General features: G+C 41.5%; 2 protein-coding genes across 2 annotated transcripts; one reads left to right on the plus strand and one right to left on the minus strand.

Annotated features, from left to right (window-relative positions):
• The first annotated feature begins 90 nt into the window (after positions 1–90).
• fam83fa (family with sequence similarity 83 member Fa) lies at positions 91–14,994 on the plus strand. The gene is made up of 5 exons (XM_041956314.1): positions 91–632; positions 6,066–6,233; positions 8,006–8,127; positions 10,873–11,672; positions 13,084–14,994. Exons 1-5 carry the CDS (start codon positions 159–161, stop codon positions 13,131–13,133), a joined length of 1,614 nt encoding a protein of 537 aa, XP_041812248.1. The 5' UTR covers positions 91–158; the 3' UTR covers positions 13,134–14,994.
• A 469-nt stretch (positions 14,995–15,463) lies between these two features.
• cyth4a (cytohesin 4a) lies at positions 15,464–24,366 on the minus strand. Its single transcript, XM_041956315.1, has 13 exons — positions 24,250–24,366; positions 23,508–23,590; positions 23,162–23,226; positions 21,953–22,019; positions 20,449–20,567; positions 20,258–20,338; positions 19,973–20,085; positions 19,555–19,703; positions 18,184–18,295; positions 18,007–18,083; positions 17,810–17,881; positions 17,437–17,585; positions 15,464–16,449 (listed from the first exon to the last, which is right to left on the minus strand). Exons 1-13 carry the CDS (start codon positions 24,287–24,289, stop codon positions 16,365–16,367), a joined length of 1,212 nt encoding a protein of 403 aa, XP_041812249.1. The 5' UTR covers positions 24,290–24,366; the 3' UTR covers positions 15,464–16,364.
• Between the last annotated feature and the right edge of the window lie 1,898 nt (positions 24,367–26,264).

The following is a 26,264-nucleotide window of genomic DNA, read 5'->3' on the forward strand; positions in this document are numbered from 1 at the left end:
ATAACACGGTTGGTTTGATGCCACCACGCTCACTTTCAAACAGTAGTTGGTCCCGCCTCCTGCGTCTCACCTGAGCACCTGTGGGACTGGCCCGCACAGGTATCGCTGTGCTGTAGAGCAGCGGATCAGGAGCGACTGAAGGGGAACTTTTATCTGCTATGGCGGAGTCTCAGCTGCTGTGCATGGACGATGAGCACGTCAACGAGAAGATCCCGGAGTCCAGACCCGCGTTCTACTACAGCGAGGAGCAGCGCGCGGCGCTGGAGCGGCTCCTGAGGGACGGAGACGGCGCCTTCAAGATGCGCCTCAAAGAGGACAACATCAAGGACTTCCTCTCCGCCAAAGAGGTGAAACTCATCCGGAAAACGTTTCAGGAGTATGACACGGACAGCGACCCTGAGTCCGGAGAGCACGAGAAGTCCAAGGAGTCCCCCAGCGCGGACTCCGGGGTCCACTCCACCTACTGGCCCCAGATGTCCGACACCGAGGCCCCGTCTCTGGACATCGGCTGGCCGGGCAGCAGCGGCGTCTACAAGGGGGTGACCCGGGTGTCCATGTACAGCCATCCAGCCAAAGAGCCCGGGCCGCACATCAAGGAGGTGGTGAGGAGACTGATCCAGGAGGCCCACAAGGTAAATCCAACACCTTTATTCTCCTTTCAATTTCTCAACCCAGATGAAGGCAGTCCACCCACTTCAGCCCGTTTCCAATACAAATAAACACTGATCAATAAGAGTCATTTGATCAATTTAACAACTCTGTCATTCAGCGTCAGACCCCCCTCCCCCTTTTAACTTGAACTTTATTTATGTGAGAATCAGGAGAAAAACGTGAGACTAAATGAGACAAACTATCTGGCTCATCAGGCCGATCATTTTCATTATCCCATAATCATCATTGTCTCGATTAATTGATTTTTCTATGTATAAAATGTCAGAAAATAGTTTAAAAAAATGTCCTTCCCAGTTTGCCAGGGTCAAAGGTGACATCTTCAAAACTTTTGTTTCATCAGACCAACACTCTTAAACCAAAAAATACTCAGTGAAAGCAGCAAATATCTGCATTTGAGAAGCTATAAATAAGGATTTTTTTTGACATTTTTGCTGAAAAAAAAACCAAACTTACAGACCAAATCAATTCCTAATTTATTCAGCTCTAAAAACAGTCATTTCTGTTTTGCCCACTTACAGAATAATTTTTGTCAAACCTTTCTGCGATGCATGCAGTGAAATTCAGCCAGAAAGGTGATCATCTGTAGAGAGTGAGGCAGGTAGAAGCAGGTAAAGAGATTTCTAGAGTTTGAAAAGCAAACTGGATCGACTTAAAGTTCATATGTAAACCCTCACAGTGTTGACCTGAAAACAAAGACGTAATCTGAATTTATGACTCTGTTGTAAAAGAAATCTGTGACTTCTTGTGCGCATGTAGAAAGTCCCTGACCCACTTTTCCACCGCAGAATAATAGATCTGAAATACTCCAAATAATTGGTTACTGCTGGTCATGTGACAAAGAGCCTCAGGCTGAGAACAATTACTGTCACTTCACATGTGTCCCGTCTTCAGGGATGCACCAGGCTGCCTGTAATATATTAAAATTCAAACAGGCTTAAAGATTTTCCATCAATCCAAAGACAACACGCTTTGATTTTTAATCCTGTAAAGGTGTGTGCTACAGATTCACTTCGTCATAACCGAAGCGTTTCGGGGAAATATCAGAAACGTTTCTGATGGTCGATGTTACACCGTATGAAACCAGAGACACAGTAAACGAACCTGTGCTGGTGCCCACCTGTCATGTGCACACAGCATGGTGTTAGCGGTGTTGAAGAGCTGGACCACACCAGCATCAAACCAGACCCAAGTGATATTTCCAGGAACGTTTACCTGCTGTTTGATGTGCTGCAGCTGTCTAATGATAAAATGATAAAGATAAATGAATCTGTTTTCATGAAAAAAAAGCATGTTATCTGAAGAGGAGGAATAGGGAATAATTAACTCCTGAACAACATGAAAACAAATAACAACAAACATGGCCGCTCTCTGTATGAAACACTGCTGGTTTCTAATTTGAAGTTTGCAGCGATTTACAGAGCAGGTATGTTTGCAGCAGCAGATCAAAACAATGACATATACATGAAACATCAGCTTGATTTTAACACTTTGTCCTGATTAAACGAGACTTAGCAAATTACTTAGTGAGATCTTTGTTAGGCCGGTTTGAGGCTTCCCCCTCTTCCCAGTCTCTATGCTAAGCTAATCTTACCATCTTATGGCTGTTGTAGCATAATTAACGGACAGACAGAATGAATCAGAGTGGAAATGATCTCTTATTGAACTGTGTCATAAAGCGATGCATGTTTTCCAAAATGTCAAACTATTGATAGACATGTGTATTGATATCAGGCAGATATTGCTTGTGTATAATGGAATATTAATTTAAACCCTGTGAATGGGAGGCAGGGACTCTTCTGATTGGCTTTGCTGTGCTTCTGCTGAGGCCAAAGAGTACAAGGTTCAGGTTTCAACAAGTTCAGTTAAACCCACTCTATGTGGATGGGAAAATAAAAATTGATACTCAGAGTTATTACCCAATTATCATGATCTCCTGCATTGCAGAGATACGATGTGTTTCAGCTTGTTGGTGTGTCCTAAATCTCAACGTTAATACCAGAAACATGAATGATTCTGGTATGTCTGCATCAACGTTATAATCCTTCACATCCTTTAAGTGAAAGAAAGAGTAAACCAGATTCCTGTTGGGCTGCACTGTAGAGAAGTCGTTGTAAGTTTTTAGACAATGAGTCTTCCTGACAGACGGTCGTGGATTTTGTCGAAATGACAAACGTCATTAGCAGGTTTTATCAGTTGCAGACATCTTGTTTTAATTAATCCTAGTGCTTAATCTCAGTGAGTTGGTTAAAACCTCTGTCTCCAGATGTTGTAAGGTTCCCCGTCCATTCGTTCAGCAGGCTACATGAATCATTCTAAAAGGCTGGTTCCAGGCTAAAAGTCATCATCCTCAACAGGTGACGATCAATGTGTGAAGCTGGTTAGTCCTGCTATTGTTGCTGTTATTAGAATATTTAGTTGAGCACAACCCTCAGATGGTTTGAAAGCTAGCACAATTAAATCTCGAACACATCTTTAACTCAAAATATATCCTTGCTTATAAGTTAATGTAAGTGTCTAATATAAGGAAAAAGTAGCTAAACACATAACGTCATCGTTGCTCCTGGTCCCGAAACCACAATGTGATTGTGATGTGTCTTTTTAAATGTTGCTCATTATTATGTACTGTGCAATAGAACACAGTGCAATGAGATAGAGACTAAGTGAGAACAGAAACACCCCGTGGCACTCTTAACCTTCCCGCTGTAACCTCAGCTATGCAGTATTATGATACGACTAACTTAAGCTGCAGTAATTTCATTAGAACCAACCGAAACATACACAGAAAGAATACCTGTCAGATCTAATAGGTGTGTGCAGAGTCGTGCTTTGCACATGCAGAATTTTCCAGAAAGACATAAAAAACAGGGGAGGATTAACTGAGCCCTCGGCATCAATCATAAAATCTACATCAATGGGAGAGTCAATACACGCAGGTTTTAACAAGCTGAGTCATATATGGTGCAGATGGAGGAGGCCGAGCAGCTCTAAATGTCAGCTCAGATCAGGACTTGCACTGGAGAGATAAAGACTTGTTCAGTCTCGATCCTGCGGCCCGGGTTAGGGTTGGTACTTAACAAGCCTTTTCTTTATTTGTCTCTCACCCACTCAGAGATTCCCACGGCTCCCTCTGATTGGCTGACCTCTTAGGTATGCAAACTTTAACTAGAGAGAGGAACGTTGGCCTGTGACCGGCTGGATGTGCAGAGGCTGTAGTTGCAGGGTACGGGGGTAGGGTTTTTGTTCTAGCTGGCACAAAGAATACAGCTTCTCTTTTTGAGAGGTGGGGAACAGTAAACATATCCGGACCAGATGGTGTGACTCACCGAGAGACCGGTTTGTCGTGGCGCTTTGAAAGCAGCCATGCTGTAGAGCTGTTCTGGGTGAATTATTGATCAGACTTGTACACATGTGTAAATCCTCTTCTTCATCTGCTCAGAGAAGCAAACCTGGGCCTTTATCGGTTCATCTCATGCTGAGATTGCTCCCCTTGAGGTGAATTAAATCATCTCCTCCTGCAAGCCTGCCAAATACTTTACAGAGTATCTCTGCATTTCAGTAGCCTGAAGTTCAAATTGTCACTCTTATGCTTATAGAAAGGAGAGACAAAGCCCAGCTGTGTGATTTATGTGGCTTATGAACAGAAATGGTTTTTCAGGCCAGGCGGATCTCTACGTTACAGGTGGAGAACCGTGTTGTTTCTGGTTGAACTACATTCAAGAGCAGCATTGCAGAAAATGTCTATATTAGTCATTTCAATCCACATGCAGTCATTGAATCATGTGTTTGAAAAACAATGAAAGTTTTTCCAGTTGGGTGAGATAGTCTTGTTTTTAATGCAGTCTTTATGTCTCTACACTCTGCACTTCTGCACACCAGAGGAAAAAGTCAGAGGATCACCAGAGACATTGGGATTCGTCCTCTGGGAGCTACCGGCGTCTGTACAAAGTTTAATGGAAATCCATCAAGTAGTTGTTTAGATATTTATGTATAAACCAAAGTTGCAACACTACTGTGTTGCTGTTGTTGTTGTTGTGTCCTTTATCTAAAGGTCAGAGAAGAGCCTGGTGTGGCCAAAAACAACAAAGCTCTGAAAACAGGTGGATTTCCACTCAAAGAGGTGGAGCTGTCTGCTTCCCTGAACAGTTGTTTCAATACACACTCAAAAAAACAATTTGTTGACATGTGCTTCCGTTAGCCTCACACTCAGTTTCCTTTTAATAATAGATTTCATGTAAAATTCTGTTGAACTGCTGACACATGTAAAGCTGTCTGGATCAGATCCAAACATGTACACAAGAGCTGCAATAAGGAAATAGATGATCATCACATGATCCATCCAAATTGCACTCAAGGGTATAAAAACAGGGTGGCTGTAAAATGCTCCGCTGCAAATAATCATGGTGGGATGTAACAGAGTGGACAGTGCATCGGTTGTGTGTGTGTAGGACTCCTGAATTGTAGTACATTGTAGTGCAGTGTGTGCTGCCTCTTGTGTCTCGTCAAAGGGGGATTTCTTCCAGAGCTCAGATCCTTTTGAACACTGCAGTTGCGCGAGTTAATCGTAGCCGTTGCTGGACTGTGTCCAAACTGTCTTGAGTAACCTTTTTAATCACCTGGAATAACAAGTTCCACTGAGGTTTCAACTGTTACTTCCTCTGTAAATGATGTGCTTAAATTTTGTATGGCTTACTGTCATCGTGCTCGCTGTGACAGTGGGAGCAGGGTTTACATGTTGTAAAAGGCAGCGAGAGGTAAATATGAACTGAAACACCCACAAATACCCAGATGTGATGTGAGTAACACTCACAAAGCTTACAAATCTTTACAAGCCTGTCTGGTCGGAGGTTAACCAAACGGATAAGATGAAGAACAATCCAGCTTTTGTTAACACTCGCTGCTGTTTAGAGGGCAGTGTGTGAGTGCCAATCAACAGGATTTCATATGTGCTTTGTCCTTCTGTTCAGTGGTGCAGGAGTTATTCAGTCCTACATTAAAAAACACCTCCATTCCTGTGAAGTAATAATTAGTTTACAGTAAAGTATAAATGGCGAAACAGATAAAATGCTAAAATAGAGAGCAGAACCGAGCTGCTGATGGAGCATCACCTGCGCTGTCCTGTCTCAAACAGGTATTTTTCTAACGTGACCTGTAACCAGATGACAGCATAGTTAGCTTGTCATGGCCTGCACACAGCTGGTATCTTTGATGGCTGCACCCTGGAAGTTCAGTATTTCCCTCTAAACTGCAGTGAGTAGAAGTGAAATGGAAACAGTAAAGTTCAAAGTACAAGGAAAACAAATTTATACTTCATTAAATGCATTAAATGAAATTCCACCGTTGCTGCTGTTGTGCTCCTGCTTGGCTGCATTAAAATCCCTCCTTGTGTTCCTCAGGTGGTGGCCATAGTCATGGACCTCCTGACAGACCTGCAGATCCTCCAGGACCTGCTGGATGCCTCGTCACGGCGCGGGGTGGCGGTCTACGCGGTTCTGGAGGCCAGGGGCGTGCCCCACTTCCTGGATATGTGCACACGGCTGCAGATTAATGCAGTGCATCTGCGGGTGAGGAGTGAGCACAGCAAACACCGGGGAGCTCGTCAGAGCGCTGCAGAGGGAGTAGGCTCGCTAATACAACACACAAAGAGCAGATGAACACGGGAGGTTTGAACAGAGGCAGCTCAGTGGGTCACGGCTCTTCCTCCTGCAGCGGATGAATGCTGGGATTATCAGGGATTAAGAAGCATCATGTATCATATGTCACACTCTTCACGGACTTCCTTACAAGTAAAAGACAGTATGAGCTCAGAGGTGACCTGTTAAAACATGATGATGAATTGCCAAATCAAGTACTTTTATTCCTCAAATGTTTGATAGCTGCTGTGTTCTGCTCTCTTAACGGGTCAAAGTATTCAAACCACAAATAGTTTCAGGTTGTCAGGTCTGTGCTGCTGATACCTGCTTCAACAGAGTGGAGATGAAAGCATTGAAAAACAACATCTGATTCGCATTTTCATCACCAAATGATCAAAATAGTTGAGTTTGTCTCTCTACATCATGCTGCTAAGATGCTCAGATGTAAAAGAGGGTAATTTGATTATAATAGCAGGCCCACTTTCATATAATTGTCATAAGAATATGCACAAAATAATGTGAGTGAGAGGGCGAGTGGTGGGAATGGCAGTTACTTAGAGTGGAACAATTGTAGCTGGAGGTGGAAGATAAGCAAATAATTTGAGAACATAGAAATGATGATTTACATAATCATAATCATTCATAAAGAGCCGGCTGTTATACCCGAACACCGCACGCTGAAGGTGGGTGAAAACTAGTGAGCGAGCAGAGAAGCTACAACTAATGAATAAAGGGCTGAAATAAATGGAAGCATGAGTACATGAATTCATCTCACAGGACTGTGAGAGCACGTCTGACTAAAAAGAGGATCACTGGTCCACAGTAAATGCTGTATATCCTCCAGAGTAACTGATGATGAGGAAAGGTCCTGGTAGATTTCCATAGGAAATGCATACATGTAAGTTTTGATTCACTTCTGGAAAATTGGGGTAATAATACAAAAACTGACTTCCTTAAAAAAGTGAAAGAGGTGAATAGAAATGTTCAGTGTGAGGTATGAAACGTAAGATCTTTCAGGACTAACTGGAACAGGAAATTTAGGGTTAGACATCATCATCTTTTCTGAATTAACGTTCTCATGCTGTTCTCCGTTGCAGAACCTGAGAAATGACAGTCAGTTCTGATGTAGATTAAGAGCGAACAGCCGTTCACTGAGCCAGACTGTCATCCTATCTCCACAGGGACATTATCCCCAGCCTTATCTGCTGTGTGCAGAGTTTTGTAGCTCCAGTCTAGTTTAACTGGAGCACTGGAATACCTGGCCATTGTGGTGTCAGTTGATAAGGCTGTGAAAGGCCTTTTCAGGGCGCTGGGCTCTGTTACTCTTACTTCCTACAAATGAACATTCATAGATCCTGAGAACAGATCCAAAGACGGTAACTCGATGCTTCACCCCACACCGGGGTTGACAGCAGAGGAGAGTCTCCTCCCAGTGTGTCTGCTCGGTACTAACGTCCTTTTTTGTCTTTGTCTGTCTTCCCTTTAAGTAAACATATGTGGCTACAGGCTTCAGGTTTTACCCTCTGTGTCTTGAGAGAGTTGACTTTATGTAGCAAGTTGTGACAGCTAAGTTTGGCTTGGCATGTCCCTAAATCAGTCATGCATGATATATCAGGGGATGTCTGATAGCTGGGTTTACTCAGGCGCACTCGTGCGATGCTAAGCTAACTAAAATGTGTAATTAAGTGGGTGTTTCTCTGCAGAATCTCCGTGTGCGGATGGTGAAAGGAGCGGGGCTGGCCCTGTCCTTTGGAAAGCTGCCCGGGTCTCTGTGCTCCAAATACATGCTGGTAGATGGAGAGAAAGTCATGTTTGGATCTTACAGGTGAGCTTGTGTTGCCTTAAACTCACATTCAGTCGGCAGCCCGAGTGGAAAAATCTCAAAATATCACGGAGCAGCTTTAACGCTTGGCTGAGGTGGAAATATGTGTTTATCGATAAAAGTAAAATGCCTCAAAGAACAATGCACACTGACTGGGTGAATAAATAATGACGTTCATGAAAACATGTGACTTAAATGTCCACTGAAGCTTCCTAAGCTCTTACTATCATCAACAGTTGTGACAAAAAGTACAAGAATAGAAAAAATACTTATAATTTAAGTCGATCTATAGGCAGAAATGGACTATAATATTCAGAGGTTTGCTTCCAGGTTGTATGAACACCTAGAAATGCGAGTTGTTGTGTTTTTGTTGCTTTAGATTGAGCTCTTTATCTCCACATAGGGAGCGGTCCTCCTCCACAGAGTCCACCATGTCCACCTCTCATGTTTTTTGCGAGTGTCAGGAGGGAGGTGTGAGGCGATGGGTACTCAGGTGTTTTGAATCTGCAGCCTCACCGCCACACGCCACTAAATCCCACACACTGCTCCTTTAATCTGCAACTTCAGTGTGTTATTTGCTCAGTCATTAATGTGAACCTAAATCGGCTGATGGCGGCCTGTTTGCCACTGGCAGCCTTTGAATGTAAAAACAACGAGCAGCCGACTCCAGCACAACAGAAAATCAATTACAGATCAGCACAATAACTCCTCACAGACTTCGTGAAGCATAATAAACCGTGGAATGACGGGAATGCTTTTTGCACCACACTGTCCTTATTTACCACTGGCCCTGCAGATAAAACCATTGTTGCCTGTTATGATTACTGATCGACGTGAAAAACCTGTGAGAGATTACCATGAGGAGGTAAAAAGCTTTCTGTGCGTCACCGAGGTGCTCATTCAAAATGATTAACGAGGCTCCGTGAAATAATTACACCGCCTACTTTTGTTAACCCTGTACTCCCATCGGCTGTTTGGAGAGATATCACAGTTCATATTAGAGTAAAAACTGTAAAAGTGAAACACAGGATGTTTGATTTAGCACAAAATGGCTCAACCTGTACCACAGGCCGTGGCCAGTGGTGGAGGACGCTTTCAGATCGTTCACTTAACTAAAAGTACTAATCCCACTCTGTAAAAATACTCTGTTACAAGTGAAAGTCCTGCATTAAAAATGTTTCTGAAGTAAAAGCATGTAAGTACAATCAGGAAAAAGTACTTAAAGTAGTCAGTGCAGTAAAATGTCCTGTGACTGTTCTACTGATCTACTGATCTCATTAGATGATTGAGACTCAGTCATTCATGTAAAAGCAGGATTTTCCTGTTAGAGCTGGTTGACATGGTGCTCATGAACACAACTTCAACTAATGATTATTTTCATTCTGGATGAATCTCCTGATTATTTTCTCCATTAACTGGTTGATTATTTGGTTTGTAAAAATAGTGACTAGTAACTAGTAGTAACCAGTAGCTGTCAGACAAATGTAGTGAAATAAAAATGCAATATTACTCTCTGACATGTAGTGGAGTATAAGTGGAAAGAGGCCTGAAAGAAAATACTTAAAGTACAACTAGATTTGTTTGTGCGATTTGTTCTGAAGTACAGTACTTGAGTAAATGTACTTAGTTACATTCTATCACTAGAAGGACTCTGTTGTATTTTATTGTATTGAAAGCTCAGAAACGTGTCTCCCTTTAGCTGTCATACAGCCTTACAATCAGCATTTAAGGTGTCTGTATGCTCAAAATGAATGATGGTCTGATTCTCTGGACTCAGCCATGACCCAGGCTGCTTCAAAAATAAGCTGATTTAAATGTTTTGGACACAATGTACGGGACAGAAAGTTAAGCCCCTGTGTACAGAAGTCTGTGTCTGAATACACATGACTTATCTGTCCACAGGTCAGGGTTCTCCTGTCACCCAGCTCTGAGGCCTCTGGTAAACCACGTCAGCGACCACATCAGCGCCGAAACCGTTTTCACTGCGCTTCATGAACGCGTTAGCGACACACTGAAACCAACACTGGAATGACCCAGTGAAATGAGACCAGTCATGTTTTCCTGTCTGAAACCTCATTATGACTGCAAGTTTTACATTTAAATTGTGTCTGTTTGGCTTTGAGATCAAGTTTTCAAAGCTTTTGAAAACAGGGAATACAGTTTGAGGTGGTCATCAGTGTCATCCAGAAATGTGAATCAAGTAGTTGGTACTTTGACCGTAATGACACTGTAAAAAAAATAGTTCAAATAGTTTAGCATCATTACAGGGAAACAGGGAAACACAGCCTGGCTCGGTCAGCAGGTAACACCTCCAAAGCTCACTAACTAACATGTTCTATCTTGTCTGTTGCATCTATATAAAAACCAAAATGTAAAAACGTCATTTCACCGTTTGGGGGCGGATGGTTATAGACCACACTGGGACCAGTAACTTTCAGGAGTGCTTGCTGGTTGCCTGTTGAAGAAATAGTCCCTTAACCCCACTTCAGTTTTTGAGACTAATGAGATATAACATGTTAATGTAATCGTGTTATCAGGTGCTACTGGTAGGTGGATTGTGTTACCTTTTGGACAGGCTGGCTGTGTTTCCCTGTTTCCAGGTGTAATGCTAAGCTAACTGACAGTAGCTTCATATGTAGCAGCAGCGTGCAGGTGGTATCAATCTTCTCTCTAATTTTCGTCAAAAAAGCGAATAAGAGTTCATTGTTACGCCACAGTTTTGGTTCAAATCCCTCTTTTCTCCTCCAGCTTCACCTGGAGTTCCTCTCGGATGGACAGGAACACCATCACTGTGATGTCGGGACAAACCGTGGACTTCTTCGATAACGATTTCAGAGAGCTGTACGCCGTGTCTGAACAGGTGGACCTCTACAAGGAGTTCAACATCACCAAGCCGCCTATACCGAAGCCCATCGCTAAGCCAAAGCTGGAGCCAATCCGGTCTCTACCCGTCTCCACATCTCGCTTTCAGGTATCCGTCAATGACTCCAGACAGATTGACCTGAAGGTACCTGCGCACAAGTACCATAATCCTAAGTACTCTTTAGTTTTTGGAAACAGTAGAGGCCTAACGGGTTCCCTTCAAGACCTGTCGACTCACAGCGACTTTATGGTCGGTGGGCTGAACCAGAGGAACGGCCTGCAGAAAACCACCCTTCATGCCATCAGCAACAGCCGGGAGAAGGTGGACCAAGTCTCCCCACAGAGCCCTGGCTCGCCTGCAGAGGAGGAGGAGGAGGAGGACGGAAAGGGGGCCTTGAAGAAGAATCAGGCCGTCGGAGTGAAGAAACGCAGCTCCTTCAGGCACTTCCTGAAAGGTAGAGGAGCCAATCATAGCACAGAGACTATAGAGGAAGGCGTGGTCACTCCTCAGAGACCCGCCCCGCCCTGCAAAGTGCCAGAGACCAATGGCGTCGCAGGAAATGAGCAGGAGGACTCGTTTGAGATTTTGGAGAAACCAAGTCCACTGAAATCCAAAATCAAGAAGCCCTCAAAGGTCATTCAGAGGAGTGTGTCTCTGCAGACCATCAACACAGGAAACGACGAGGGTACGTGCTCATGTAGTCTGTATTATTTCATTTAACAATAGCATTTATTAGTGACTGATGTGCAGATAATTTTCTCAATTAATAAATTAATCGTCTAGTCTGTAAAATATCAGATTTTCCATCTTAAAATGTCTTTTTCGTTCCATCGACAGCCCAGAATTGTCCAAAATTTACCGCACAATATTATAAAAACAAAAAAAAGTTTCAGAGAAGTGAAACTGTTTGCTTGAAAAAAAAACACTTATGAAAGTATCTGGCGAGTCATTTTCCTTCATTTCAGGTCTATTCAAATACAACATCTGCATTTCTGTAAACACCTAAATGAGAGACTGATGATTGAAAAATAAGATTTTTAAAATATGTTATTTCATTCTCTGTCCTAAAATATGCTATTTTAATGTCAGTTCACCCATAAAATGTTGGAACTTGCAGCACTCCCTTACTAATTAAACGATACTGATTAGCAAAACTTAATAAACACCCGTAAAATAAAACCAAGCAGCTCAAAAATAAATTAAATAAAAATGTTAAAAACTGTTAAAAGTATCATTGAAGGACTAATGTTAACTTGCAAATACAGTCAGATGTACAAGACAAGACAAATGTCTGGTTTCATTGTTTTATCCTGTGTGGAGTGAAAGAGAGAATACGTTAATGCACCAGCATTGAAAATACATATTGATAGACGGTCATGGGAGGCGCTTGTCAGATATTTTAAAACTGATGTAAGTGCAATGGGGTTTTTTTAGAAAATAACAAAAATGTTCTAGTGTCAAACTCTGCAGCTCAAACATCCAAGTGAAGGAACAACAAACGAGACACATTATGAATGTCGGAGAACTTCAAAAAATAATCTCTTCCTTGGCCCTTAGTTTAACTTTCCAATTAAATTTTAAGATATAACCTCCTGATCTAATTGAGCCTCAGTCATAAATCAGGGCAAGTCAAATGAAGCATTAATAAAAGTGTTAACCACTGTTAGTACTTGAAAGTTTTTGACAGAATTCAGTTCAAGTGGTTAGAATCGATCTTTTTCTGCTACATCGTGTGGCATTTAGCAGCTAAAGAGCCAAATACTTCCCTCAGGAGCTGGTGGAGACCAAAAATAGAGCTAACAGAGAGTGACCATTTGACTTAGATTCATCAGGTGACACAAACTCGACCCCAAATGAACGACGTGAACAACAAAATGTTGTTCTGTAACTGTTGGATGAGTAAAAAAAGCAGCTGTTGGCTAACAAGTTTGACACACTTCAGAGCTGATATGTCGCAGCTTTTTTTCTGCTGCCCACACGCAGTCAAAAAAATCAGTTACGGCAAGTTTAAAAAGTACTGAGATGCTCTTGTGATAGGCTCTTGGCTAATTAAGGTTGTTATTTTTTTAATGAATCTCTTCTTTTTTTTTTAACAGGATCCAAAAGTCGGCGGCGACATCAAAAGAAGAACTGCATCCAGTCATGAGACCGACAACAAGAGTTACAAAGAGCACATCTCATGATTAAACATGCTGCAGCCGCTGAGTCACAGTATCACCTTACTGTAACCAGGTGACATTACTTTACAAGACATGAGAGCAGTCAGAGCCTCTGGCCTGGGTCAGTGCTTCAGGATGGGGTGAAAGTCCTTTCTGTGCCTTATGGCAGTGACCACCGATGAGGTGTTGTAGTTTAACTAATCATGTGAGGAAAACGTCCTCTGGAAAATCTCAATGTTGTAGCCAAAGTGCTGATGGAGGCAGATTTCATTGCCATTCTGTTGTTTTTCTATGTTTTTGTATTAAATTATTCTCCAGTTAAGTGTTGTTTTTATATTTTACACTTGTTTGCTCGAACCTGAGCACCGCAGAGTAGCCCAGGCTGAGACTCCGGTAGCGTGGGTGGATTACATCACACCTGTGAGTTGACCTGGTTGCTATAGAGACAGGAAAAGTGATCAGTTGTGCTGTTTTCCCCGAGTGTCGCCTTACAGAAGACCCTTGGTAACAGAATAAGCGTTCACCAGAGTGTGTTGTACAGGCTGTGAATAATGCACGCTGCGCTGAGTGGTGCGGTGTTGACGCTGTCCTGGCGGTTATGAGCCCGTTTCTGCACGCTCTGACACGACTTTGCATGTTTGCACACAAGTTGGGGTTTTGTTTTTATTCAAGCAAAACTGGCAGAGATTAAAATGTGAATCCTGAAAACCACTTGAGATGCAAAAAATCAAAACTTTCTCACAGAAATGGACTAAAAGACCTGAAAACAGCAGATATATCTCATCTGACTTGGCATTTAAAGTAAGGTAGAAATGACAGTGGCGTGGTTAAAGTGAAAGCAGTGTGATTGATGGCAACAGAGTCAACAGTCTGTATTTACAGTGAACACCAGACTAATATTTGATATGATTAAGTAATGGTACTTAGTATTGTCTGTATTAATATAGAGATAGTGAGAGAATCGAGATATGTAATATAAATATAAATAATACAGAACAGGATGTGAGCTTATTAATATAATATAGTCGAATATGGTAAATAATGATAGCATCAGATATGAGATGTAGCATAAGGTGAAAGGTAGAATATAGTATAACATAATCTAGTGTATTATAGTAAATGTAGTATAAATTATAATAGATAATACTAAATACTAAAATATGTAAAACATACATAATGAGGTAAATAATCAGTCCAACAGAGGAGATGCAGGATGAAGGAACGAATGAGACGTTGCATTATTGTTCCTGATGATTTACATCTTGTCTGATGAAAAATGACTGCAGTGTGAATTCAGCACAGTTGTGTTCAGGTACATCACTATTCGCCATAGAAACAGGCAGGTTTACTGGTCTCCCTGAAGAGAAGAGACTCTGTTATGTGATTTAAGTGAGACTGAAAACGAAGTCCAGTTCATGATTTAATGTACGCTTTTTAGTAAAATGTCCTTAAGTTCTGGTGGATTTACACACAAATATCCTCTTGCATTATGTCTTTTTCAGGTCTGTAAAACAAAGTTAAATACAATGAATTCTCACCTGCTCTCTGTCTGTGATCGGTGTTGTTGTGACTTTTTATGAGGCAGCAAGATTTGGCTTTCTGTGACTGGAGTTTTCTAATAGTTTGTTGATAAGAGCTCTAGCAGGGAGTGTACATTTATTTCTCTATGTATGACATTCAGACAAACAAAACAAACATACATGGTTCATGCATGTCTCGTGCAACATATAAAACAAAATATTTCCTCGTTTGGGGTAATAATGATGATTTATTGTCATTTCTGTGTTAACTCACCTTCATCAAATGCGTAAGTTACTCTGCATAATGGATTTTAATGAGGTCAGAAGAAAAGAAAAAGAAAAACATTTGCATCTGTTTTTGCTGTTTTTTGCCCGCAGAGAGGTTTACTTTTCACAGGTGATTCAGTGCAGAAAAACCTCCCATGTTCGCAGAAAACATTGTGAGGAACTGTGTTTTTCAAACTTTTTTTTTTTTTTTTTGTGGTGTGTACCTGCTCCCAGGAAACCACAGCTCGCTATCACAGCATCACACACTCACACGACAGGAACTGCACAGGAAAAGCCTTCACGCGTCACACACACACTCCTAATCTGATCTGTAGAAATGCTGAAAATAACAAGATAGTACAGAAGTTCTCAGTAGTTTAACGCCTTCCGTCACATCATCGTCACAGCGATACTGTGATAAAGATATTCAGTGTGTCACTATAAAAAGTTTTATGTGAACTTGAGCGCCCTGATGAGCGTGACATGAAGTGATGATGTAGCACCACCTGCTGGAGGAACAGCCACACAACCAGGTTCAGACGTTTATTTTACAAGTTTGATTCTTCCATCACTATAAAGTCATTAAATTATACCAACAGTAGTTTAAAAGACACTTAAATTAAAATACATGCAAGCTAAATGAAATATACTGTACAATTTCAAAGTATTCATAAGTTAATTTTTCACTGCTTTTTCACTTTTTACAACATGAGAACTGAACTGAATTTACATGATGAGTGGATGAAGTCAGAGGAGTGTAAAAATTAGACAGCTCTTCTTTTCTTTTATAAACATGTTTTTTATATTTTCTCTAAAAAGCCCCCGAAAGTGCTGCATAGATTCTCCTTGTGGCCATTTTGCGTCTCTTTGTGGTCGTTTCGCGTCTCTTTGTGGTCGTGTTGTGTCTCTTTGTAGTTGTTTTGTGTCTCTTTGTGGTCGTTTTGCGTCTCCTTGTGGTCCTTTTTGCGTTTCTTTGTGGTTGTTTCGTGTCACTTTGTGGTCATTTTGCGTCACTTTGTGGTCATTTTGCGTCTTTTTATAGTTGTTTCGTGTCTCTCTGTGGTCATTGCGCATCTCTTTGTTGACTTTCTTAGATGAACAGTTCATGCAGAGGTTTGGTGAAAGGAACTCTGGTCTCGCCCCTGCAGCAGATGTTTGGCAGGAGGAGTTTCAGCCCCTGAAGTCGGAGCAGTAGTGCGTGCAGTTTGAAGAAGTAATGAGAAGATTTCACTCTGCCAGTCAGCAATTGCTCACTTATCTCAATTTGCACTTATTCATAAGTTAGCTCCCAGTTTGTACATTTCTGTGAAATGCTGTGTGATTAAGTTTTGCTTTTATTTCAGTTTCTGTCATAAAATCACAGGATGATTCATCTATAAAAACGCATTGAGGATCCAGACCCTTGTGTCGTTGCCACTGATGTCTTGTGCTTCAGTCCCGTGAGGAAGTGTTGCTAGTGACCTTCCTCTTTCGCAGAGCCACCAGATCACAGAAAGGGTTCTTGGTGATGCTCGCCCTGAAAGAGAAGATTACGGTCCTGACTGAAACTATGATCATTAACAGTAATAGTCAATAATAGTAAATAAGTAATTTAATCAATTAATGGCTGACTTGATTTCAGCTGGAGTCGGTAAATGTTTGTCCCAGCTGATACTGTTTGGATTGCCATAACACTGATTTTCTGAAGTAAGTCTGTGAACAAGGTAAACATTATTATTATTATTATTATTATTATTATGATTATAGCGTGCTGACATTAGCATTTAGCCAAAGTACAGCATCACAGAGCTGCTAGCATAACTGTGGACTCAGACAATGGATCAAAATTGTTGCTGATTAATCATTTCAGAACCATTCCTAACGCCACTGATGGGAGGATGAGTGTAGACTCAGACTAGTAGCAACAAGGACACGATCTCTTTGCAGTTTACCAACAGAGTCGTATTAATTTCAACAGGCAACCAAGTCAAATGCAGTCTTAGAAACAGACCCAAGGAAAACCGATATATACTTATTTGCTTTCTGAGAGAAGATGAGATGAGAAGATTGATACCACTCATATGAGGCGACAGCTGTCAGGCAGTTAGCTTAGCTTAACACAAAGACTGGAAACAGACAGCCTGGCCCTGCCCAAACTTCAACAGATCTTCCTTCCAGCACCTTTGAAGCTCACCAACTAACATGTTTAATCTGGTTTGTTTAATATGAACAAATCCTTAAGTGTAAAAATGACTGATGATGATGATGATGATGATTTTCTGTCTTATTGGCTCTGAGCTGTTGCTGGGCAACCAGCTTAGACTTCAGGAAATAACTGATCCCAGTCAAGTTGTAAAATGAAGCTGCGGTTTTAGTTCTGGAGGTCAGACGATTTTATAGTGAGCAACTTTGTTGCTTATTTTAACTCCTTGTGATCATGTGTTCCAGCTTAAGCCTTGACAAACATGACTCACTGAAGGCACCTGTCCTCCAGTGTGTACTCAGCAGCATCAACAGCTCTCACCTGATCGCATCTATCCAGTTGTCCTGGTCTTCTGCGCTGGCTGCACTGAGCTTATAGCACTGGTGTTTACCCTGCACCACTTTGCCTTTGTTCTGCGTCTTGCAGGCCTTGATCTTTTGTCCTTTGGGGTTATATAACTCCAGACAATACTGTTCAAACACACACACAGACGCACATATAGCACCGTTACTGTGTTCATGTTTTTTTTGTTAGTCTTCCGATAGCCTTGTGACTCGCTGATCTGAGCACTTGTGTTAGAAGTTCATTGAGCAGCTGCTGTGTGATTCATTAAGTTGTGCGGCAGCAGATAATGTGTGTGAGGGAGCTCAGCACTCCCTCATATGCTGTGATACCAAAGTAAATTCTACTCTACCGGTTTGCTTGTGTCTTGTAGCTTTCTGACAAACAGGTTCTCCAGAGGAATAATCCCAATTGGGTCTTTATCCTGGAGGAGGAGACGGACATTAAAGACAGATTTAACCTTTGGACCACCAGAGGGATGTTTGACATTTCCATATTTTGTTGACGTAGCCTAAAGGTTTTTGTAGCAGCGGATTGACAGATACTCACTGTGGTGTATTCAAAGTAGTACAGGCAGCTGTCTGTCAGGATGAACCACCTCCTCTTCCAGGTTTTAACTCGACCACCTTCAACAAAGAAAAGACAAATTTAGGGGGTAAAGGCACAGAAACTGTTTGGTTGTAATCTTCTCTGACAGCCTGCAGGTAATTTTTTTCATCATCTAACCCATTTTAAGGAGCCAGCCTTCTCTGTCTGGATTAAAAAACGTCAGCGTGAGGTCGTTCCCGTCATCCTCTGGGATTTTGAACGGCTCGCTGCGGATGCTCGCGTACAGTTTCTGCAAGATATTTCGAGAGAGAGGAACATATCAGTGTCCACATCAAATGTAAACTGCATTTGTTTCGATTGACCTCAGAATTGATTTAGATAGTCGTTGAAGAGGGATCGTGTTATTCAGAAATAACACAAATACCAGAATGGGAAAGTCCTGCAGTGAACACTTTACTTTAAAGTTCCCAGACAGTAGGAGTGAAAGTTCAAAAATAAAAGGAGCCATTGTGACGAACATTCGTTGTCAGAGTGAAAACCGAACATCCAGATGATTGGTGATAACGAGAGAATGAAAATCCCCAAAACAACAAGGTAAACGTCAACGGTAAATGTCAAATACCATTTGAGGTAAACAATCATGTCCAGGTTCTCTCTCTTCGGATAACACTGATGACGACTTTGGTAACCAAGGTTACAAAACAAAACAAAACAAAAAAACTCTTAAAATGTAGGTAGCTACGTATTTAATCATGTTAGGCAAGATTAGTTTTAGGTATCTGTAAAAAAAGAGTAAAATGTATAATCTTCCTTTGAAAAAAGTGAGAAAAAATCCCTCAAAATGGAAATACTCGAGTAAATTGCTAAAGAGGAAAAACATTAATGACTTTTCCTGGGCTAAATTTATTATTAGGAAAAGTGAATCACTGCATTTTTTTACTGGTTATTATAATATTACAACAATCCAGATGACTGAAAATAATGAAATAACACATTAGATGACAATCTAATGTTACAACCAGGCTGTAATAATATAGATAAATTATATATATGTAGAAAAATGTCGACATTGTTGAGATGTTGAGTGTCTCTCCCATGCTAGTGGCACTGAGGCTGGCGATGTCGGTCTGCTGCTTCATCACTGTGGACAAACATGGATGGTCCCCTCAGGATGAACTGTCTTAACTTCTAGCACCATCATCAGGCCAGATTTTAAACGTATCCAACACTTTGCTTTCTGAATAAATACCTGCCAACCTAAAGACATTCCCATCAGCCTCAGCTCTGCTGTCATTGTGATGCTGATGTTAGCATCGAGCTTGCAGCACCCCGTCACCCTCCAAGTGCAGGTTTAGTTATTTGTGTAAAATGTTGTCTTTTTATATGCTTGAGTGACAGCTAGCTGCTAGGTTTCAGCCACCAGGCTGCCTCAGCGCCACCCACGCTCCACCTCTTTGCCAATTTGTCCATGTTTCATGCAGGCTGTGGTTTATCAGGACATGTAAATAAGACATCAGTGAGACACTGACATTTGTATTGAGAACAGACCGTGAGCAAGTCGGAGGGCAGATCTTCTCCGTTGTTGATTCCTCTGTTCATGGAAACAAATCGCTGCAGACTGGGTTTGTCTTTCACGTTGGGGTTATGGAGACTCGTGTTGAGCATGATGATGGCAAAAGACAGGACGTAGCATGTGTCTGTTACACAAATACACATGTACACACAAAACACACACAGTTAGTTTTCCTCAGCTGTGCATCGTTATCACTGCTTCAACTGTATAAATTGCACCCATTAAAAATAATGAGTTACCGAGGCTTCACCAGAAATAAGAAAAAAATCTTATTAACGGACGAAGACTTGGGTTTTTTTTAATCGGTGAAATTAATGAAACAGTAATGAAACTTTTTAATTGGACTGTCTGAGAAGGGGAATCAGGCGAGACAAAGCCTCTTTGTGTTCGTACCTGTGGACTGGAAGACCCCTGGGTTACAGTCGCAGTAGCGAGTTGCAAACGCCTCCATCATCCTGTCAATCTTCTGAGCTTCTCCCGGGAGACGAAAGCTCCACAGAAACTGCCTGCAAGACAGCAGAGGTGTAGAAAAAACACACGCACAGACACAATGACAAACACATGCCGGTAAGGAGAAAGATTTCATCACAAGAACAAGACGAAAGGGAAAAACTGCTGCAACTTTTCATGCTGACTTTCACAGTTGCTTGCGTGCAAAAGTTATTTTGCGACACGCACCTCAGTGCCTGCACCAGATTCAGGTCTGAGAATTCATGCAGGCCAACAAAGGCTTTCAGGACCTGCAGGTGCATATCCTCCCTGTGCAGAAATCAAGAAAACAACCATAAGATCACCAAATTCAGAGTAGATTTAAACCTTGAAGTTACATCCACGTGTTAATATCCAGATCACTTGTGCGTCTACTGCACCTTTCTCCCAAGAAGTTGCCGATGGCGGTCTTGTTCAGTCCCTCTTCCTTGTAAAGGAACTCTGCCACCGACTCTGCTCGCCACTCCAGCAGGTCATTTTCAACCAGGTAGTAGACTCCCTGAAGCAAGAAGCAGATATGAAAAAGTATCAGTATCAGTAGCATCCATGTTCACACACAGAAACCTGTATTTTATACAGAGCAGAAAGCTTGTTCAGACCAAAAGAGGTTGCAATCTGCCACGTTTGGCTAAGAAAGTTTTGGCTAAGTAAATTTGAAATGTTCAGTCACTTCATCAAAGATTCAAAATTGTCCTCTGTGGGTTGATGAGCAAGTCATATCACGCATCAAGAAAGTTTTCTTCCTCTCTTTTTGAGTCACTTGTGATTATTCACCACTGCAGAGGATCAGAAGGGTCGAATGAACACTGCATGCTGTTATCTGTAAATCTCACAGGCTGTTCAGAGGCAAATCTTCAAAATATGACCCTTTTCTCTGAGTGCGTACTACTGCTGAGCGGGTCTTCAAATCTAATGCACTTCAAGACACTCTTAACCCCAAGAAGTCGAATAGCTTCTCATCCTCCCTCTCGAGCATGTCCTCAGGCCCGAGCGCAGAGCGGTCACAGGCAGAGGGACTCAGCTTCTAACCGAGGACGCGGGGAGGAAGGATCGAAAAGACGGAGGTCGCTGTGGTGGAGTGGCGCTTCTGCCCCACTTCAGGGAACAGGATGTGGTTTTTCTTGCTATTCAGTCATCTGTGTCTGTGCACAGTTTGCACTTCTGCACATCACACAGGCGCACACACCAGTCAAATCGACATCCGCTCTGCGAGTTATGCCGCTGCCGTCTGTTGACCTTCACATCCAGAGCAGCTGAAGTGAGTGAAAGTAGAATTTCACCTATTGCACCTTTACTGTGACTCAGACTGACATTGTGTGTCCACATTAACTGTTGAATCAATGTCAGAACCAAAGATGATGTTACACAAAGCTGTGTGAAAGTACTGTGTAGATATACACGGTGCTGGAAGCAGCATTCAGATCCTTTCCTTCAGTAAAAGTAGCAATACCACACTGTGGAAATACTCTACGTCCTACATTTAAAAACCTTACTGAAGTGAAAGTATTTAAGTACAAGTTAAATTTACTGACAGTATAAAAATAAAATACAAATAAAAAAAAAGAAATATTTAAAGTACTTAATCTGCAGAAAAATGTTGTTTTACTATTATATTGGGTGTTTTTGGATTAATATTACTGTGTTTGTTTTATTTTACTGCTATAGCTGTGTACATATTGTGCTTTTTACTCCACCGCATTGGAGCTGTCATTGTCAAATGACAGTAATGTCCTGCCCACTAGAGCTGTAAGACACGTACCCTCCCACAACAGAGCATGAAAACCATCTAACCTGTCTTTCCTGTCAATATACCCACTACTGTGTGTGTGTGTGTGTGTGTGTGTGTGTGTGTGTCTCTGTGTGTGTGTTGATATGTATACTTACCTTTTTGGGGTCCATGTTGAATTTTTTTTTCCCACGCAAGAATTTTCTGTTCCTCACAACATTTTTACTGCCAAGACAAGTAAAAGACAACAATTTTCCTTACAAACTGATTACAGACTTTATCAAATAATCATTTTTTTTAAATAACAAATTAAATGACAAATACAGATGTTCAAAATCAAACAGCTCATCTCATTGTTTGTTTCGTAAACTTCCCTTTGTATATATTTTTTTATATTCTGTACACTACATGTACAAACTGTGTGTTTTGTCTCATGTGAACTCGGTATTCTTTGCATATGTTTGGATTAATCTCATATTTGTAAATGCTGTATTCTGGATCACGTTTACGCAGCATTAACTCGTTGGGTCTTGTATGTTGGATACCTGGTTGGTTATTACTGAAGTTACTGAAGCTCAAAATGACGTCATCAGACTGTGAAGCTGGCCGGCACTTAAAATCCAAATTATTCTGCTGTCATGCCATGAAAAAAAAGTACTTAAGCAGTTTGAACCAGAGGTTATTACTCCTCAGAACATGTTCTCCATGATTCGTGCGGGTGTATTTTATCATGTTGGGGGTTTTGGGATGGAGGCGGTGATACTGAGAAACTGCGGTTATCATGCCAGTAATGCAGTTACAGCAAAATGAACAGTTACACCACTTCCATGCTATTATCACCTTCTGATGAACAGGGGCGAAAAGCTGTTAGACAGCCACATGCACGCAATCCTAAAATGTCGTGAGAAGTTTCTCTCAGATTTCTGTTACAGTGCTCACAGTTCTGTCTGTCCCGGAGCTGCAGCACATACCATGTAATCATGTAGGAATCGTTATCTTAAAGTACTGGATAAGTGGTTGAAATAAATGGCTGCCTCGAAGGAGTACTTGAACTCCTCTGAGAATATTCTGGAGGTGCAAAAAAGGCCAGGAACTAGTGCATGAGAAGCATTCCCATGAAAAGATGGTTTAAAAACATCAGGTTGAAAGGTTTAGCGCGTTCAAAGGCACGTTCAACAGCAGACAGCATATAGTGGAAGCTATTTTGACTTCTGACTCAAGCAAATAAAAATCAAAATAAAGCTGCTTGCATGAGTGAACTGCGTGTGGTGTGGGAGTGTAAACCAGCATCAAGGTGTCACTGAAATAATAGGAAGAGGCCGTGCTGACTCATGGAGGAGCTGCTCTGAAAATCTGCTCATACTCACTTTTGCTCCTTCATTTCAGGGCTGTGGATTTCTGGCGTGACGTGATTGATCTCCAGCCTCAGCTTCTGAGGGAGGGAGTTGAGAAAGAGAGCAGTGATTTTAACTTCACCAAGGTTCATTATTACATCACAGACACCCGCAGACTCAATGGTACATGACTCAGGGCCAATTTGTCCCTCACAGTTATGAAATAACCTTCAAATCCTTCATATCTCATTTAAAAGTTGGTGAATGAAATGCCTTTGTGTGCTGTGAAAAAGCTTGAGGCTGCCAGGAGAGGGTGCATGGAAAAGAATAATGAGGGATTTTAATGTAAGGCCTTGGCAGGATATGTTCACCAGAGTACCTGAAAGTCATCCAGCAGCTCAAACTTGTGAATCTTGACGGCTTCACCCTGCCTCCACTCTCCTGGGGGGAGTTTCGGTGGAGCTGTGGGGCGACAGTGAGACAGTTCAGGATGGAGGCATATGCTTGAAGAAGCAGTCACGGACATGTGTCTGTCTTGATATCCTGCCTCACGCCTACACTCGCTCTCACAGACCAGCACGCACCACAACCTCATCCTTCACTAGTTAGAGAAGTGGTCTATGAATGAAAGAAAGAAATGGGCTGAAAATAGCAGCTTCTCTTCCTCTTTTTAATGAATCAGGTCGATTTTCAGTGCTCTCTGGCTATTAAAGGACAATTCATATGAATTTTGGACAGGATTGTCCAGGATGACAAGTTGCAGCATAATAACCACAAGTTTCAGTGTTGTGTAAACAAATGATCGTGTATCACAGGTCTACGATCTAAGAGTTAAATAACAAACCGTCAAATATTTGTTACATATAAATTTACAAAAAAACATTTCCATATGAACTGCAAAACGTACAAAAAGACATTTGAGTAAACATATCTGAAAAGTTTGTAATCCACAAAATCTAAATTAGCAGCATTTTATGTTCAGTTTTGAGTTCTGTAGACTAAACCACACAAATGATTTGACCAAGAATACCCTCAATCATCCCTCAACGACACTCATTTGATTCTGAGCAGCAGTTTTCCATAATAACATAAAGTAAGGATAAAAAGAAACAATAGTGTACCTTTCCCCCAGAGGAAGCTGTCTTTTCTGCGTATGGCCATGTTGTTGCTGGCGCAGAGCGTTTGACGGCTCTACAGGAAACAAACAGAGTGTCAGCGCAGTGAAAAAAGGGCCGGCGCTGCCATTCTGAGACGCCGAAGAGACTCCGAGTTCACTCAATAGTCTCTTACAACATTTCTGATGACGTGCATGGAAACATGTTGAGTGTGTGTGTGTGGACATTTCTTTAAGAAACGGCAATGTCATTCATACCCTGCGACTACGCAATACTGCTACAACTATTACTACACCTGTGTTATACAAATACTAGCTCTGCAAAAACCATTAATACTGTACTACTATTATTACAAATGTCAATACTGTGAGTGAATTACAAAAGAATAGGATAAAAATATTATAAATATGTAAAAAAGGTCAGGCACACAATGGGAGGCACCTTTCCTCTTTTTGCTTATATCCAGCAGCAGGACAAATAATGGTATTTACCATTTTTCCAATATACTACAATCACTTTGTACTGTTTTATTACAGTGGTGTAGTTATTTGTTTACTCCATTCATGACACAGTACCACCGTACTGGTTAAATGTACCTGACACTGTTTGGAAGGGACCAAATATTTATAAAAATGTACAAGACGTGGTGGTAAATGCGTCTTCTTCAGAACAGAATGGGGCTCCTTTCATTTCTAAATATGAGGCCCCACCTAGTGGGGCTTCACATTTCATAACACGTCTGCACGAGGTGCAAATCATGATTATTATATATCATGGCTGTATCTGTTCCTTTATTCTAAAAAGGCTCAGTTACTGAAACCACCGGGAACTGTCATGTTTGATAAGACATAGGAAGTAGTGCACTTGTTCTTCAGCAGGACGGTGTCTGTGGGAGTGAGTGAAAATAAACTACAGTCTGTGTGTTCGTGGTGGTGAAGTGATGTGTCAGCGAGTGCAACAGTGTGACTCACTGATGTGTTTTTAGTAGTTTTTGGACAACAATGGAGCTCTATGGCACAGAGGAATAACAGTCTTAAGATACACAGGCATACATATTAGTCAGCTCAATTCATTCATTGTTCTTTTTGGTCTTTATGTGATTTGTCGACAGTGAAAGAAATAAGGAATAGTAGAGCTCATGCCATGTATTAAGAGTGGGTCCTTACCAAAGCAAAGTCTGGGCTGCAGCAGTAGCTCTCTGCTCTCTGCTAACCTCATGTGTCATGGCGTAGGATAACAGACAAAATTAAGATTACTGAGAAGTGAGGGAGGCTATATCTTTGCTGAAGACAGCTTATGATCTGGCCACTGATAAGGCAGCATTCAGAGGCCGGCGGTGGGAGATGAAAAGACGACTATTCATTCAACCTGCACTAGAATGTGCATGTGCACGATAATATCTTGACTTCAGATTATCTTAAATTGGCAGGATGTGGAAATATTGTGTGACAGGTCACCAACTGTATTATGCTGAGACTGCCAAAAGCCAAATTCACAGCTTTATATATTATAGTATATTGCACTTAAATTTATGAATATTCACAATTTATTTCTGAATTTGTCATGAAATGTATGTTAAGCTATTTACATGTATCACACCCTAAAATGAATAATTAACACCTCCATGCAGCATTCGTTTAGCAGTCTGAAGGATTGAATTGTTCTGAGATGACTCTTAAATTAGGCCCATTTCTCCTCCTGTCAATCACCAGGAGCATCTGTTATGAAGGTAATCTACCCGGGGTAGCCTGTTCTGTCTGCGATGCTTTGATCCTCTTGTAATTGCTTCTATCATTGTGTTCTTTTGTTCATAATGAGTGATGAATTGTTCCCAAAATTTCATATTTAGGTTTGTAATAAGACAGGCTTACTAGAACATGAAGGGAAATGATTGGATTAATGAATGGGGCTATTTGGCACAGAGCCAGGGGCCTCCAGACTGTGAGATACAGATCGACTGCAAAGAAGCAGAAAATGACCAGAAAGACTAGCTAGACAACCACAAGAGGCTCAAAATGAGA

The sequence above is a fragment of the Chelmon rostratus genome, chromosome 17 (assembly GCF_017976325.1).
Source record: "Chelmon rostratus isolate fCheRos1 chromosome 17, fCheRos1.pri, whole genome shotgun sequence".
NCBI lineage: Eukaryota > Metazoa > Chordata > Actinopteri > Chaetodontiformes > Chaetodontidae > Chelmon > Chelmon rostratus.